Source organism: Mastigoproctus giganteus, chromosome 11 (assembly GCF_048544385.1).
Source record: "Mastigoproctus giganteus isolate SK-2022 chromosome 11, ASM4854438v1, whole genome shotgun sequence".
Classification (NCBI taxonomy): Eukaryota; Metazoa; Arthropoda; class Arachnida; order Uropygi; family Thelyphonidae; genus Mastigoproctus; species Mastigoproctus giganteus.
This window is the reverse complement of record NC_143585.1, coordinates 110429877-110447699: the sequence shown is the minus strand read 5'-3', so window position 1 is coordinate 110447699 and position 17823 is coordinate 110429877. Positions and strand designations below refer to the sequence as shown.

The window sequence follows — 17823 nt, the reverse complement described above, 5'->3', positions numbered from 1 at the left end:
GGGAGGAGAGGTTATGCTATTAGTTAAGAAACACATAAAATCCAAGGAAGTGAAGCCAGTCAACATTGTTGGACAGTGCAGTGTCGAGTCAGTTTGGTGTGACGTAAGCATTGGGAGATCAAAATTGAGAGTAGGAGTGTGCTATAGGCCTAATGCCTCTGATGAGTATAATAAGAAACTGTACAGGGAAATAGAGTGGGCCAGCAAATCAGAGAGTCTTATAATGGGGAATTTAAATTTCCCAGATATTGACTGGAATTTGTGGGTTGGTCACTCACACATTAGCAAGGCTTTTGTGGATTTATTGGATGATTGTTTTCTACATCAGCATGTTTGGAAGGCAACTAGAGGGAGTAATACTCTTGATTTGATTATCAGTAGTATTCTTCATGCATTAAGAATCTGCAGATAAAGGAACCACTAGGTGGCAGTGATCACAGTGTGCTGAAGTGGGATTTACTCAAAGAGGTAACTACCATCAGGGGTAAAGGGAAGGGTTATTGCTTTCGTAAAGGCGACTATGATGGTCTGAGACAGTATTTAAATTCTATACAGTGGGACCAACTGATGATGTTACTAACAGCAAATTCAAAATAGGAAGCTACTAGGCTTTACATACCAACTAAGAAATATTGTTCAAGGTTTAGGCCTAAATGGAAGTCAGATGAACTAATGAGACATATGGCAGAGAAGAAAAATGCATGGGATACATATAAATTAACACGTGACACAGAAGCCTATGATAGATACAAGTTGATCTGTAACCAAGTTACAAAGGAGATTAGGCAGGCGAAGGCAGATTACGAGAAATCTTTGGCAAGGGATGCAAAGAAAAACAGCAAAGAGTTCTTTACTTGTGTAAACTCTAGAAGGAAGGGGATGAATCAGATTGGTTCAACTGTTGATGATCCTGCTCAGGTAGCTAACAAACTAAATGAATATTTTGCATCGACATTCACACATGAGGAGTTATTCAGCAAGGGGAATGCCAGATGTGTATCCAACTCTGGCAGTAAGCTAGATAATCTTGTAATAACTGAGAGTAAAGTGGAGGAGAAATTGTTGAAGATAAACACAAGAAAGGCACCTGGGGTGGATGGGATCTATCCAGTTATATTAAAGGAGGCAGCAAAGGAAGTAAGCAAACCCTTAGCCATAATTATGAGAGCTTCCTTGGACTCAGGGGATGTACCCATAGACTGGAGATGTGCAAATGTGACCCCAATTCACAAAGGAGGATCAAAGGGCAACACAAGTAATTATAGACCTGTTAGTTTAACTTTTGTTCCTGGAAAATTAATGGAGGCACTGGTTAAAGAAGCACTGCAGGATCATCTAGACAAGACTTCAGTTATAGCTCGGACACAGCATGGTTTTGTTAAGGGGAAGTCTTGCCTGACCAATTTGATTGTATACTATGATGCAGTTACAAAAGAACTGGATGCAGGGAATAACTTTGATATTATATACCTGGATCTTAGAAAGGCTTTTGATATTGTTGCACATGGAAGACTGCTGCACAAATTGGAGCAGTGTGGCATTGGAGGCAAATTGCTGCTATGGATAAAGGGGTGGTTGAGGGGGAGAAGACAAAGTAGTAATCAATGGACACTGCTCATCGTAGACTAATGTTATTAGTGGAGTCCCTCAGGGTTCAGTCCATTGTTGTTTTCTGTATTTATAAATGATATTGATGATGGTATGTCAAGCTTAATGTCCAAGTTTGCAGATGATACAAGGGTTGGCAGGGTTGTTAAGGACACTACTGATGCTATGCTACTGCAACAAGATCTGGAAAGGTTGAGCAGATGGGCTGAGAGGTGGCAAATGAAGTTTAACATTGACAAATGTAAAGTACTACATATGGGAAACAGCAACCCCAGAGCAATGTATCAACTCTGTGGTACTACACTGACAGTGGTAGAGAATGAAATGGACCTGGGGGTGGTTGTGCAGGCAGATATGAAGTTCTCTGAGCAGTGCAGACAGGCTGCAAGAGTAGCTCATGGTGTCTTTTTAATGATATACAGGAATTTTTCTAGCAGGGATAAGGAGGTGATTATTCCCTTGTATAAGGCAATGGTCAGGCCACACCTTGAGTACTGTATACAGGTCTGGAGGCCTCATTTCAAGAAGGATGTAGAGCTGCTGGAAAGAGTACAGATAAGGGCAGCAAGATTAGTGAATGAAACAAAGGGGTGCTCTTACGAAGAAAGGCTTAAGTTTTGCAAATTACAGTGTCTGAGACTAGGCACCGGCGAGGTGATCTGATAGAGGTGTACAAAGCCTTGAATGGTTTGAGCATGGTCAATGGTGATGGGATAATGCCTCTTGCTCAGAATAATCACCTGAGAGGGCATCAATTCAAATTGAGGAAAGACAGATGTAGGATAGATGTGCAGAAATTTGCCTTTAGCCAGCGGGTAGTTGGTTGGTGGAACAGACTTCCATCCCTTGTTGTGGAAGTTGATAGCCTAAATAAATTTAAAGGCTCAGCTGGACAGGTATTTCGAACGAACGCAGGGGTGAAGTGGAATTTTTTTTTTTTTTTTTTTGGCTGATGCTGCATAAGCTTGCTTTCTTGCATCATATGCCTTTAGTAATGCTAATTGGATAGATTCCACCCCAGGTGCCTTTTTTATGTCCATCCTCAACAATCTCTCCTCCACTTTAATTTCAGTTATTACAAAGTCATATACTCCTTGTTAAAGTTTGATAAACTTCTGGCATTCCCTTCACTAAAAATTACCCGTGCGAATGTAGATGCAAAATAGTTAATTCAGTTTGTCTGCCGCCTGAACAGGGTCATCGAGAGTTAACCCATAAACATCAAGTGGCTCAATGGGGTTTAACCCTTTCCTTCTACTGTTAATATAAGCATAGAAGTCTTTGCTGTTTTTGTTTGCCAGAGACGTCTCATAATCTGCCTTAGCTTGCCTAACCTCCTCTGTGACTTGACTACGGACTAATTTTTATCTACCATAGGCTTCTCTATCACTTGATAATTTAAATTCATTCCATGCACTTTTCTTCTCTGCCACATGTCTCAGTAGTTCATCTGACATTGATTTAGGTCTCAGCCTTAAACAGTACAATGGACCCACGCTTTACGATATTAATTTGTTCCAGAGATACCATTGTATCGTGAACCCAATAACACACTGTTTTTTTGATAATTCGTTTCAAGTCCTCGGAAGTTGAAATTTTCGCTATATAACTAAGCTATTTATCTCTGTAAAGGGTGATTTTTATAACAGAAATTGTATTAGTTTTATATTGAATACTGTATACCACACACCTTTTATCTAAAAATAACTCGTCCTAAAATTGTGGTGCTTCTTATTACACTGGAATAAACAGAGCATGATACAAATTTAAAAAAAAGATAAATGCTGATTGTGCCACACATTTTTACTTATTCCCCCCAAAAATATTATTTAAAATGATAATTGATAATTATAAACATTAAAAAAAAAACAAAAATCGTAATTTTAATTTAACTTACATTGGAAAAGCTGTGTCAATGGTGGTGTGGTGATGGAGCTGGAAGAGAATCTTTTACCATCAAGATATCAGGAGAAACTTCAGGATCTGGTGTTCTTTCCGATCGCTCCCTCTTTCTATTTATGGTATAAAAACTGTCCAAAGTGGTTTGCTTTTGGTGCTTTCTCTGAAGGTTCTTGAAAAAGCTTAACACCCGATCTTCAAATTTGCAGGTCATCGATTCAGTGGTTTCAATATCTGGGTTTTTCTTGCTGTCCTCTTCACAATATCCCATGCAGCAAACATGTCCTTAATTTCTTGAGTTGTTGCTACACAGTCATCCTCCTCATGTTCCTCATCTTCACTGTCATGCTCGCGTACCTGCTCTAATTCCTGGAGGTCTTCTGTTGTCAACTCCCTTCTGTGGTCCACAGTTAACTCCGCCACATCAATCTCTAGAGACAAGGACTCGCCAAGAGTGGTAATTTCCTGCTCTAGAACACCTTCAGCTTCAAATCCTTCAAAATCATGGATGACTTAAGGCCATAAGTTCTTCCAGGCTGCATTGACACATAGAGCTGAAACTTCATTCCAAGAACTGACAATCATTTCGTACAGTCTAAGATGTTAAACCTGGTCTTACAGAATTCCTTTAAGGTGATTGCTCTGTCTCCTGAAGTCTCTTCAAAGCACTTCGCAGGCATCTTCTTTGTGTAAATTTTTTTTAAAGTTGGCAATCAATTGCTGATCCATCAGCTGAAGTAGAGGGATGGTATTGGGTGGGAGAAATTTGACAATAATGAAGTTAAATTGCTCCTCCAGAGATTGGGAAGTTGGGGATCATGACCTAGAGCATTATCCAAAATTAATAGTGCCTTTAAAGGAAGTTTGTTTTTTTCTAAGTAACCTTTGACTGAAGGACAAAACATTTCAAATATCCATTCATTTGAAGAGGTGTCTTGTCACCCAGGCCTTTTTGTTACACCACCAAAAGACACCCAACCTGCTTTTGATGACCTTTTGCTGTTTAAACACTCTGGGAATTTCTGAATGATAACAACATTGGCTTAAGTTTAAAATCACCACAGGCATTGGGCCCTAATAGCAGAGTAAGACTATCCTTCATAGGCTTATGACCACGCAACGAGGCCTCTTCTTTTGTGATGTATGTTCGCCTAGGCATACTTTTCCAAAAGAGGCCCGTTTAATCTGTATTAAAGACTTGTTGAGGAAGGTAACCCTCCTCAACAAGCTCTTGAAACTCCCCTTTAACGTTTTCAGCTGCTTCCTGATCAGCACTGCAAGCCTCTCCATACCTTATAACACTTTTAACATCGGACCTTTTTCTAAAACAGTCAAACCAACCTTTGCTGGCTTTCAAGTCCCCATATCACTAGCTGAAGGTGTTTTAGTCTTAAGTCCTCAAAAATCTGCTTTGCACGTTCACAAATGTATTGTCCAGGAACTGTTCACCCTTCATTTGTTTTTCTTTTATCCACAGCAATATAAGCCTTTCCATTTCTACAATCAGTTCTCTGCCTTTTTGGACTGTTAGATTCATCACTTTAACTTTTTTAAAGTTTTCTTTTTGTTTCACTATTTCTTGTTTAATTTTAATTGAAATTTTCTTCTTACTGCACTCTTTAGGGGCCATATTATACCATGTTGTACGTTCAAGAATTCAATACAGTAAATTTATGGAAAGTAAGTACAAAAAAAAATCACTTGAACTAAAGGATATGAAAACAAAACACGTGCCCAACACGTTTACAAATGCTGCTATTGGCTGAGACAAAGGACAACGTGGTCCGGTCGGAGACAATCGTAGAGCAAAATAAGTAAGCATCAGTGATCACTGGTTAGTAGAATCAGCTGCTAAAATCATTAAAATGCACTACACTTTCACCATTTATTGCTGTTTTGTTATAAGAATGGATTTTGAACACATTTGTGGTATTTTTTTTAAAGCACATTTCTGGAGGTCACTACCAAAAAACAATTTGCACTTTCCAGTTTATTGGACTTTTCTATTAGCACAAGCTATTATAAACGGGTAGTAAACTTGATCTTATTGCATTTGCAATAATATCGATAACTTGAATTCTGTGGGTTTTTACCTTACAGTATTATGGTGAAATGTGTTTCCCTTTCACTGAAATCATATAAAAAAACAAAAATTTTCAGAATATTCTCTTCATTCCTAATTTTTAAGCTCTGTTTAATAGAATTAATTAACTATACATATCGTATAGTGAAAGGTATTTTATTATGGAGAGTCCATCATAAAGTGGGGGTCCACTGTATTTCTTTGTTGCTATGAAAAGCCTAGTAGCTTCTCTAATTACTTCCCATCTGGAATTTGCTATTGTAATTTCATCAGTTGCTCCCACTGCATACAGTATAAAAACCATCTGAGACCTCTGTAGTCATCCTTGCTAAAGCAGAAGCCCTTTTACCCTTGACAGTAATCCCCTTTACCCTTGACAGTAGTTGTCTTTAATTAAATTCCACATTAGTACACTGTGATTGCTGCTATCCACTATTAAGATTAGTGGGTGGCAGATGATTTCTTCACGGATTAAGAAACTTGCAGGTTTCTTAATCCATGAAGAATCACTGCTAACCAGATCAAATATTGGTTCCTGTTGTTGTCGCCTCTCCAACATGCCATGCTGCTGTAGAAACCAATCATCCGAGAAATCCACAAAAATCTTTCTAGTGTGTTAGTGACCAACTCACAAATTCCAGTCAAAATCTGGAAAATTAAAATTCTCCGTCAAGACATTTTGATTTTCTGGCCCACTCTGTTTCCTTGTATAGCTGTTTGGTATACTCATCACAGTCATTAGGCCTATAGTACACTCTTACTCCCAATTTTGTTTTCCCAGTGCTTATATCACACAGAACTGACTCAATGTTCCTTATTATTCAGGGGGGAGGAGAAAGCCAGATTTTTATCAAACTCTAACAGGGAGTTAAAAGATTTTTTAATAACTGAGAGCAAAGTGGAGCAGAAATTGTTCAAATTGAACACAGAAAAGGCTTGGGGTCGATGGGATCTATTCAGTTATATTAAAGGAGGTGACAAAAGAAGTAAGCAAACCTTTAGCCATAATTATGAGACTCCAGTCCATGGGGAAGTTCCCACGGACTGGAGATGTGCAAATGTATCTCCAATTCACAAAGCAGAATTGAAGGGTGACGCAAATAATTACAGACCTGTTAGTTTAACTTTGTTCTCGGGAAAATAACGGAGTCACTGATTAAAGATGCATTGCATGATCATCTAGACAAGACTGCAGTAATAATGCAGGCAGCATGGGGTTGTTAAGGGGAAGTCTTGTCTGACCAATTTGATTGGATACTAATGAACTGGATGCAAAAAATAATTTTGATATCATATACAACAGACCTAGAATAATGGCACCTTTGGGAATTTGAGGTGCCATTATTTTGATTTTTCCATTATCTAGAAAGTTTTTTATTTTTAATGTATTTAATGCAGAAATAATGAAGCCAAATAAGAAATACAGAGATTAAAAATGCAATTTTATTAACTGCATATAAAAAAAACAAACATGTTAATGATCTAATGTTATATTCTGCCATTTGAAAGGCCTGGATTTGAATTCCATTGATGACGCAAGGAACTTTTATAGACTTTTTTTTTTTTCCGCTCCATTGCTAAGTTAGTGAGTCTCAGGCGTGGATAGCAAGGTTTTCCCCAAGAAACTAGGGATTTTCATCCAGCAAAAGAGGCAAATTGAGCAGAGAAAACGTGCAATTTACAGACCCACTACACATGGGTATATGAATTAACATTTTGAATTATATCATTTGTCAATGGGGTTTAATGTTGTTCTCATTAGGTTTATTAACTTTAGGAGCCATAGTGAGGGGTTTTTAATTTAAAATAAATGTATAACAGCAGTATAATTCGTGATATCAGTACAGAATTCACTTTGAAAATGGCGAATGTAAATAAATACAGTTATCATGTGACTTGCCATGTTTGCATTCGATGTCAATGTACCATTATTTCGAATGTGCCATTATTTTGACAGTCTACTGTACTTGGATTTCAGGAAAGCTTTTGATACTGTTGCACATGGAAGACTACTGTACAAATCGGAGCAGTACAGCATTAAGGGCAAGTTGCTACAATGGACACTGCTCTTCCTAGACTAATGTTATTAGTGGTGTCCCTCAGGGTTTGGTGCTGGGCCCATTGTTTTGTATATTTATCAATGATATTGATGAAGGTTGGCAGGGTTGTTAATAACAGTAATGATAATATGCTGCTGCAACAGGATCTGGAAAAGTTGGGCAGATGGACTGAGAAGTGGCAACTGATGTTTACATTGACAAATGCAAAGTACTGCATATGGGTAGCAGTAACCCCAGAAGAACATACCAACTGGGTGGTGTTACAAGGTAGTGGAAAATGAAAGAGACCTGGGAAGGTCTCTTTCATTCTCCACTAACCCCTCCACCTCTTCTGTCTTGTCTGTCCTTCCTGTATACATTACTCCCCATTACTTATGTCTCAGTGACACCACATCTCTGCTATTCCTATGTCATCATTCGGCAACATAATCAGTACTTCAATTTCATCAAATTTATTTAGTGCTCCTAGCAGTAGGGTACATGCAAGTATATGAGTACGTGTTCTTACTCTTAATTACCCTAACCCAACCAATGTATTCATTTGTTCCATGATGATCCACAGCAAGGTCTGAAATCACAGACACCTTGCTCTTTCTAAGGTACTGTTCATTCCAATAGTAGCAATGCAAGAATCACCTTCACCTCTGCCTGCTGCTCTAGTTAATCTATTAGTCTCTGTATCACCCCCCCCCAAGCTAACAGTTTTCCAACCCATCTATTATTGCCTCAAATAGCATCAGCAAATATTCTTGCACCCCTTATATTCAAGGGGGCATCCCTTCAAAAAACAGGCTCTCCTGTTAACAAGCACAGACCACACTGAGAAAAAGTCTACACCATTAGCCTTGCACATTTTCTCCAGGGCCAAATTGATTGAGACGCATCTCAACATATAATCCCTCCTATCATGTCTGGGAAGAATTGCATATACAGCAGACTCTTGATTTACTGGGATCGGATTAATCTGGACACTTGACTCCAAAAAAAAAAAAAAAAAAAATCAACTAGAAATCATAAAATTCAAGTAATAACTAGAATAGGTATAAACAGATATTTTGCAAGTCATAAATAAGTGACGAGAAGCAGTGTTATAAGTCGTCATTAGGAGATTGGTCTTACCTTAATCGATGCTTTCTTCACTTCCGCCGCTCAAAAAAAAACCCCTCAAATGTTTAGTTTGATTTAGTGTGTCGCGTGGATTGTTGTTCCGTCGCACGGTAAAAGGACAAATTTTGTTTCGTTATTTATGTCACAGATGTTGGAATTTTTTTTATGGTAATTTTTTTTTTTTTTTTTGTTTAGAAATCACAGAAATGATGTGGAAATGCAAGAGTTGTGCTTTCAATTATTCAAAATTTTGAAAACGGTGCATCCGTTAAATCTCTAAACAACCATTATAATGTTGGTGACCAAACCATATGCGACATTGTAAAAAATAAAGGAAACCTATTAGATTTAAAATCGACATCGTAAAACATAATGCATGGTAAGTTTTTTTATCTATTGCCATACTTTTTAAGTAGGTTGCTGAACATTTTCCGATGCAGTAAGTCCCCGACTTATGTAGATTCGGAAAACATGACTGAAGATTTCAGTGAAGGGGACACACATTTCACCATAATAACGTAAAAACCCACAGAATTTCGGCTATCAGTATTATCGCAAATGCAATTAGATCGAGTGGGTTACAGTACAGACAAGCCCAATAACCCGGAAAGTGCAAATTGTTTTTGTTTTTTTTTTTTTGGCAGTGACCTCCAGAAATGTGTTTTAGTGAAATGTGAGCTCGTGTGGGGTGATAACCCTGTGAAGTTCTTTTCAGAAAATTTAATTTTGACCATTATCGTGGTGCCAACTAAGAGAATAAGTGACAGCGCTACTAGTAAATTTATCACAAAAAGGAAAGCAATCGAGTCTGATCAGAAAATTAAAATAATAACGAAGTATGAAAGTGGCCAAACACAAGTATCGTGCAGAATTCAGATTTGCCAGTGGCAATGGTGAACACAATGAAGGAAAAAGAGAGAATACGAGAAGCGGTCGGCACTAATGAAGGTCAGCTATAATAACCAAGGCTATGGAAATACATATGTTTTTACAGTACAATAACATGCGTTTTTTCTTCCTTTTATGTTTTCTTTTCTTATGTGCCACTTCTGGCTACTTCACCGCCGTCCCCAGATAGTTTTTAATTGAACTAATTAAAAATATAACTTTTTCTTCATTCTTCTGAGGACATTGTGGTTTTTGTAATTTTGGCATATTAGGGATATAGCAGCAATATTTTATTAGTCATTCCAGAGTTACGTATGTCGGGGACTTACTGTATTTTTGGATTAACCGGGAAATCGATTATCCAGGAATTTATTTTTACCATCTATCCTGGAAAATCGAGAGTCTACTGTACTTTCAAATTCATTCCTAACTCAACTTTTTGCTTATGTTGCCCTGTACTTGTTAAGGAAGTCCTCAGATCTCTTAGTCTTAATATCATTCGTGCCAACATGTTCAACAATATCACCTTTTGTGCCTTTAAAAGATATCTGTTCTACGTCGCCTACTTTTGTTCCTGGCAGATGCCCTGGTCCTATTCCACCTATTCTTCTTGCACAACATATTTCTTGTTTCTTTGTCAGTAGAATCACTGACAATAACTAACTCTTGTGGGGCCAGTGCATTCTGCCTTGAAAATTGCTGCTGTTTTGTCTGATGCACAAGAGTTAGCTCTGGCTTTAAGTTGGGCAGCTGAGAGCTTGATGCCCCCCATTTCCCCATTTTAATTCCTTCCAGGGCATATACCCTACTTTTCATTCTCACATAAAAGCCCATCAGAATGCTGAGTTGGTGCCTAATTTCTTCATGCTCTCCACACCTAGCACACACACATAAAGACATCCTCCTTGGCTGGATCATATCCTGTTCCAGAAAGCACTTTTTTTTTTTCTTTTTAAGGCTATGATGCATTGGAAAATTCCCCATCTGGTTCTTCCCTGAGCCACAGCAATCCCACTACTTTACGGCCATTGCTTTGCTGGTCTAGTCTAGGGCACGATTTTCATTTAAATACAATTTAATTGATAACAATTAAAATTAACAAGATTAATAAATTTAATTGATTGACAATTCTACAGTAAGCAAATAGATTCCTAAATGCAGTGATATGTATTAAGCTATCAAGTTCAAGATATACATTATGCTATACCCTAACAATTGCAATGTTAAATTAGTTATATCCTTGCTAAAAAGTAAAAATTCCTTAATTAAACACAAAGTATATATCCAACATATACCTTTATTAGAACCTTAAAGCTACTTATTTATTACAATTAAAACCCTACTATTCCTCTGCCATACTTGTTACCTTCTATGATATATATATAAAAAAAAAAAAAAAAACCCTTCTGATTTTACCCATCCTTTCACACTCCAAATGCTTGTCTAGTTCTGTCTTGAACTTATTTAAGTTGTCAACCTCCACTTCAACAGATGGAAGTTTTTTCCAACTATCAACCACCCACTGGCTAAAGGCAAATTTTTTCACATCTATTTTACGATTGTCTTTCCTCAATTTGAATTTTTGTCCCCTCAGGTGAGTAATCTGAGCAAGTGACAGAATCCCATCAGCATTGAGCTTGCTCAAACCATTCAAAGCCTCAATCAGATTACGTCGCAGGCACCTAATCTCTGATGCTGCAATTTACAGAACTTAAGCTTTTCTTGGTAACAGCAACCTTTTGTCCCATTCACCAATCTTGTTGCCCTGTACTCGTTCCAGCAGCTCCAGACCTGTATGCAGTACTCAAGGTGTGGCCTGACTGTTGCCTTATACAGGGGGACAATCACCTCCTTATCAGAGCTAGTAAAATTCCTGTATATCATTGACAAGATGCTATGAGCTACTCTTGCAGCCTGACTGTCCTCCAGTCAATTACCTCCAGGTCCTTTTCATTCTCCACTGCCTTGAGTGTAGTACCACACAGTTGGTATGTTAATCTGGGCTTACTGCTCCCCATACACAGTCATTTACATTTGTCAATGTTAAACTTTCAGTTGCCACCTCTCAGCCCATCTGCTCAACTTTTCCAGATCCTGTTGCAGTAATTACTGTCATTAACAACCCTGCCAACCTTCATATCATCTGCAAAATTAGACATTAACCCTGATATACTATCTTCATCAATATCATTGATAGATACAGAAAACAACAAGGGGCCCAATACCGAACTCTGGGGGACTCCACGAAGAGCAGTGTCCAAATATTCACTCCAAAACACCGATGCAATACAGTATGAAGAGAAAGTCAGTAACTTACAAAATTTAAAAATAAGCTAAAGAATGTGACTAAGACTATTTAAACTATCTGTAAAACAGTTTAATGTGTTACAAAAAGACAATAAATATTTCCAAAAAACCTATCCAGTTCCATAAAAATTCTGCATCCTGAAACTTATCTCATACCCAATATTTAAAATAAGGCTAAGTTTTCACCGTTGTAAATGAATCCAGAACTAGAGGAATAAATTCAAAATTAGGAAAAGAGATTTAGGCTGTAGAAGTAAGTTCTGTTTTAGCCAGCATTTTGTTTAATAATGGAATAGGTTAGGTCCTGGGATAGTTTGAGGGTGGAAATTCAAAGGTGAGCTGAAGTAGAGACATAGGTTGCTTATTTTATATTTATTTTTTATAGATTTATTTAATTTTTATTTATATTATTTTTTATTATTTATTTTTTTTTTTGGCCAGTACTATGTGGCTTTTACCAATATGAGTTTGTGTGCTATGAACTTTATTGCAATCTGCTGAGTTTATCTCAACAGAAGAATCAGTTTCTGGCAGGATATTTAAGCTGTAATCTTTGAGGAATGAAGTTTTAGTTTTGAATAACAAAGTGCAAACCAGCCACCTTATTTCTTGAGGCTTACAGCATAAAGAACTTTATGAACAAACTTTATGAAAAGTTTCTTTATACTGTTTACTTGGACATCTTAATTGCTTTAGATTCATTATTTAGAAAGTCTGTCAGAAACTGAGAAACCCACTCTTAAACAAAAGTTAGTGACATTATTATTATTAACAAAAACTACACATAATCCAAGACTGTATCAAGTTTTAAGCCTGCAGTTAGCAATGTTTGTCATTCTGTTATAGGTTGCCTGTAGTAATGAAGTTGGACAAAAGTAGGCACATTGTTAGACCAGGTTTGTTGCTATCACAAAAAAAAAATTGTTAACTGTTAGTGTTAGCCATATAGTGCAAGGAAGTTACAGGCTTTTGCTGCACTAGCAAAAAAATAAAAGAAGCAGATAAGAAAATACAAATTATTTTGTGGAGGCAGTTTGTTCCAGTAATCAGCTCATTGGCTGAAAGAATTTCCCAAACTCTATTCTAAACTTCTTCCCTTATAATTTCTGTCCCCTAGTTCTGAAATTATTTTTAACAGTGAAAATTCTGCCTTCCTTCATTTTAGTAACCCGTCTCAGAGCTTTATAAACCTCAATCAGGCTCCCCTCTGAGGTGCCTCATTCTGAAGCTCTATAGTCCACAGGTCAGCATGCAAGTTGCCTGTCTTTGTACCCGTATAAGAAACTCAGTTCCTTTTTCTGATAGTCTTCATTCTTGAACACACTATTCCAAATGCAGTCTTATAATTGCCTTATACAGCTGCCACTTTTTTGATCATTCTTGAAGCCTCTTAATGATCTGCAAGATTTTTCTTCTTTTCCTTGGTCAGATTACCATTTCAAACCTTCTGATTTTAACTTTTGTTCACATTGTGTCAGTGAAATTATTCTTGTAAGGATTAAATTCTTTATTCCTCACTCTGCCTTAAACTCTCGTCCTTTAACTAAACCTTAGTTTTCCAATGAATGTGCTAGGGCTGTTCAATATAAGAACATTGCATATCACAATTGGCCTGTATCCAAATCTCCAGGTTCATTTTCTGCTTATGCCAAAGCTTGCAGCAATTGTAAAGCAGTTATTAATCAGCCAAAGAATAAAAACCTTGCTTCTTGTTCAAATGGTAGTTGAGCATTCTGGTCTCTTTCCAAAGCTATTGGCTACAACTTTTACTCATCTCTATTCCCACCTTTGTCAAAACCAGATGGTTCTATTACCACTTCAGTGTCGACTCACTGGTGATATTCTGGCTTATGTTATTACCCATCTATGGACAAATTCAATGGAGAAGTTTGGTGAAACTCAAGCAGCTTCTCTTGTCATTTCCAATGCTGTTGATTGTGGTTGGCATAAAGGTCTTCTAGATAAGCTTCTTATGGTTTGTCAACTGTATTTTGTAATTGGGTATCCAGTTCTCTCTCTCCGACTACTCACTGTGGGTGATGGTAAATGGTAATAATCAATGACCTTCTTCCATTGACTGGAAATCCTATGCATAGTTTCACTGATGGTTGCATATTGTGTTCCACCTTCCAGTTTGAGAAACCTTGCCCTGCACAAACAGCTTCAACTTCTTGAATATGTGCTACCAATTTCTTAAAATGCTGATCTGTTGTTAATTCTTCAGTGTGGCAAAGACAACTTAGTTCATTTCAATCCTTCTAAAACTTAGTCCTGTCTTTTATCCTGCAAAAATTGTTCTTCAATGACACTGATTTCTAGACAAGATCACAAATCTCTATTGGAGATGACTCTGACTTCTAATCTGTTTTGGCATAAATAAGCACATTGCAAATATTGCTTTGTCTTCGTCAAAAAAACTGGGATTTCTCTTTCACTCTCAGCATTCATTTTCTTCCAAACGGCATGTTCACTCTGTACAAACTTCAAATCTGCTCTACCATGGAATATTGTTCTCACATTGGGGACAATATTCCATGCCCCCAAAACCCCTCAGGCTTCCAGATTCCATTCAAAAGAGGGCAGTTAGGTTAATCAGTGACTCATTGCTAACCAAGTTTCTCTACTCCCTGTCTCATAGATATTCTTTCTTTTGCATGCCTTTTCTGTAGATACTGCCATGGGCCCTGTTCTTCTGAATTGTCTTCTTTCTATAATCCCCCCCCCTCTCTCAGGTGCCTCCGTAGCCAGGCGGGCAGGAGCAGCAGTGTGTAGCACACGCTTCTTGATTAGACCGGGGTTCGAGCCCATCACCACCTCATATTCCCGGAGCAATATAGCCTTTGTTGCTAATGCTCCTAAAAACCAAATGACAAACAACTTCTCTCTCTTTCAAAGCAGCCTGAACATGTGCCACAACCAGTCAGCATCCTTTTACTGTTCAACATAACTTGGAGAAACAAATTTTCTTCTTTCTCATTTATTCCTTCAGCTTCCATTTTCTTGGAAAACTTCCCTTCATATGTTTTTCCTGAAAATCTCATGTTCTCAATCTCTAACCCATGCACAGTCTTAAGTACTATAGGTTCCAATACATCTCGTTCTTCGGGGTTTTATAAAAAAAAAAAAAAAAGACAATCCCCAGGTGTTTATAAAGGTGGTCCACAGAGTTTGCATTAAAAAGTTGATGGTGTTATCCACTTTAATTTATGTTTTTTCCCACATTAAAAAATAATTATTTAAATCATTTGTATTTGGTTTGACAGAAGACAAGAATAATCTTTGAAGATAATAAACCATTCAGAATCTACATTGGTATTATTATGTTTAATTCCAAATTGGAAATATGTACGTAATGGGGTCAAACGTCGTGTGATATTTTACTTCAATGACAGCTTTCTTTGAACAAGTTCTTGTGACCGAAATGATCTTTTGTACATATTAATATGTACCCCACTTTGTATTTCCAGAGTGTCCTCCCCCAATATTTAAAACTGTTTTAATATTTTTCACAACAGTGTTCATAATCAATTGAAAATAATGGTAGCATTAAAAAAAGTGAACCATTTTGAATTATTTCCTACTGATTTTTAAAGCTGCACATGTGTGAATGTTAACAGAAGTTTTATGCTGTGGGTAATGAGAATAAATAAAGTTTCAGAACCACCAAATTAGAGAATCTAATCCTAGGGATGATTTATCAAAATTTTATTGATAAGATTAACTGTAAAGTTAAATCCTATCAATAAGCTGTAAAAGTAATTTATGGTACATCTGAAGACTTGTGTTTAAATAGTACTCATCTGTACACATTAGGTTTTTACCTAATGTGTGTGTGTCCTTTAATAGAGCAAAAACAGTCGTAGGGGACAAAACGTGGAATATTCAGAATAGACCAGGGTAACTGTGGGCTTATTGTGAGTTAAAATATACATCTTAACATTTAAAAGATGAAACAGTTTTTAAACAATTTATTTCTTCTAAAATTAAGTTTTATGCTGTCGGTATAATTTTTGACCATTTGATTTCAGTACCGAGAAGAAAGATTTCGCCAGACTAGTGAAAGTACCAACCAGCGAGTTCTTTGGTGGTCCATTGTTCAAACTGCAATACTTCTTACAATGGGATTTTGGCAAATGAAACATTTGAAGAGTTTCTTCCAAGCTAAAAAACTTGTGTAAAATATTGTGATTAAAACTAAGGAGAAATATCTGTCAACAGAATTCTTTAAAATAATTTATACAGTTTTTACTTACAGAGTATTAGTGTTTGATGTATACATCAAGGTCTTCCTGAGAATGAATTTTTACAAAGGAAATAGGTGTATTGATACTTTTAAATGAATTTGTATCACTTAATTGACTAATAATTATTGTTTTTCTCTCTCTCTGTGAAAAAAAATTGCCTAAAACTTAAGTACACTGGTATTATTTTTTTTCAGTCTGTTACACGGTATTTTATATAGCCCATATTCTTCTTGGGGAATAAGTTTAAAATTGGGAAACTATCATCAATGAAAATTTTTTTTTTTAACTAAAACTTCAAAATTAATAGCTAACAGTATCCATAATCTTTAATAAATTAACACATTGACCCCAGCAAGGAACTTTTTTTTTTCATTGGGCATTGGCAGATTTTCCATGAAGACAAAAGTTTAGTTTGTTAAAAACCATAAATCAAAGTTTTGTGTGGATGTTTGAAAATTTACACATGAAGTGCATGTGTTTAATACAAGATTTATTATTTTATTGATTGATTGAGCTATTCAGGAGAAAGCCTTACTGTTCTAAGTTTTCAAAATTTTTAATTTCTTTTTGAAATAGAAATACTGGGTTTCCTGGTATTTTTTATTTATTTTTTCCTCTCTCTCTCTCTCTCTCTCAACTGCCAAAAAAAAATTGACACAATTTAAAAAAAAAAAAAAAACCCTCACTGTAACAGATCCTTGTTTCGAAATACAGGTTAAAGAGAAAACTCAAGAAATTTAGAAAATCTGTTGAATTAATAGCAACTTTTGATGTAATATCTTCTGTGTGCAAAATAACTTGCATGAGGAACAGTTGCACCAACACTGCCAAACTGAGTTATAGGCACTTTTCAGGGTTTTTTTTTTTTTTTTTTTCTGCTAGTCAATTAAACATATTCCCTCTTTATAACAGAATAACTCATTAATGAAGACCAACTCAAGAGACATGGCCATTCACAGTAAGGAGCTCTGTGGACCATCCCTAATGTGAAAGGCTTGCATTAGCCCAATAAAGTCTGTGGCATTATACCAATGGGTGGTTCAGTGCTGCTTATGAAGAGAAGGAAGGAGTTAGAATTGATGATAATACAAACTCTGGAATTATCTTTATAATGCAATCAGATTAATCAGTGTAAGAAAAAGTTGTGGAAAAAAAAGCAGAGTTGCATCTTGCATCAAATAGTGAGAGGGAAATTATCTGCTTACCTCCTCACGTAGCTAACTATCTGGTTAGCCTTCGAATTTTATCAAACTGTCAGTCTGGACTGCCTACAAAGGCAACTTGTTCCAGAGTACTCAACAGCTTGCTGGCTAAAGTTATGTCTGCCAGCATAGAATCTGTGTGGTGCGAGTTAGTTGGAAGCAAAGGATTTATTTGCAGAAGGCAAACAAGCATGAATGTCTTATTGTGGATGACTTTAACCTGCCTTAGATTCATTGGAATAAGTAGGAGGGAAACTCACCATGGGAAAAAACTTTTTAAAATAAATTAGATTATTTGTACGAGAGTGTTAGAGAAAGTACTAGAGCTGAGAATATTCTTGACCTCATCATTACTAATGAATCAGATGATATCACAGGGCTTAAAGTACAGGAACCATTGTCAAGAAGTGATCATGCAATTGTCA

General features: G+C 36.6%; 1 protein-coding gene across 1 annotated transcript in view; it reads left to right on the top strand.

Annotated features, from left to right (window-relative positions):
* Positions 1 to 16161, top strand: part of eca (transmembrane p24 trafficking protein eclair) — a 49492-nt gene extending 33331 nt beyond the window's left edge. Inside the window, exon 4 of the mRNA XM_090385554.1 lies at positions 15981 to 16161. Within this exon, the coding sequence (XP_090241680.1) occupies positions 15981 to 16130 (150 nt within the window). The 3' untranslated portion in view covers positions 16131 to 16161. The remainder of the gene's footprint in view (positions 1 to 15980) is intronic.
* The last annotated feature ends 1662 nt before the right edge of the window (positions 16162 to 17823 follow it).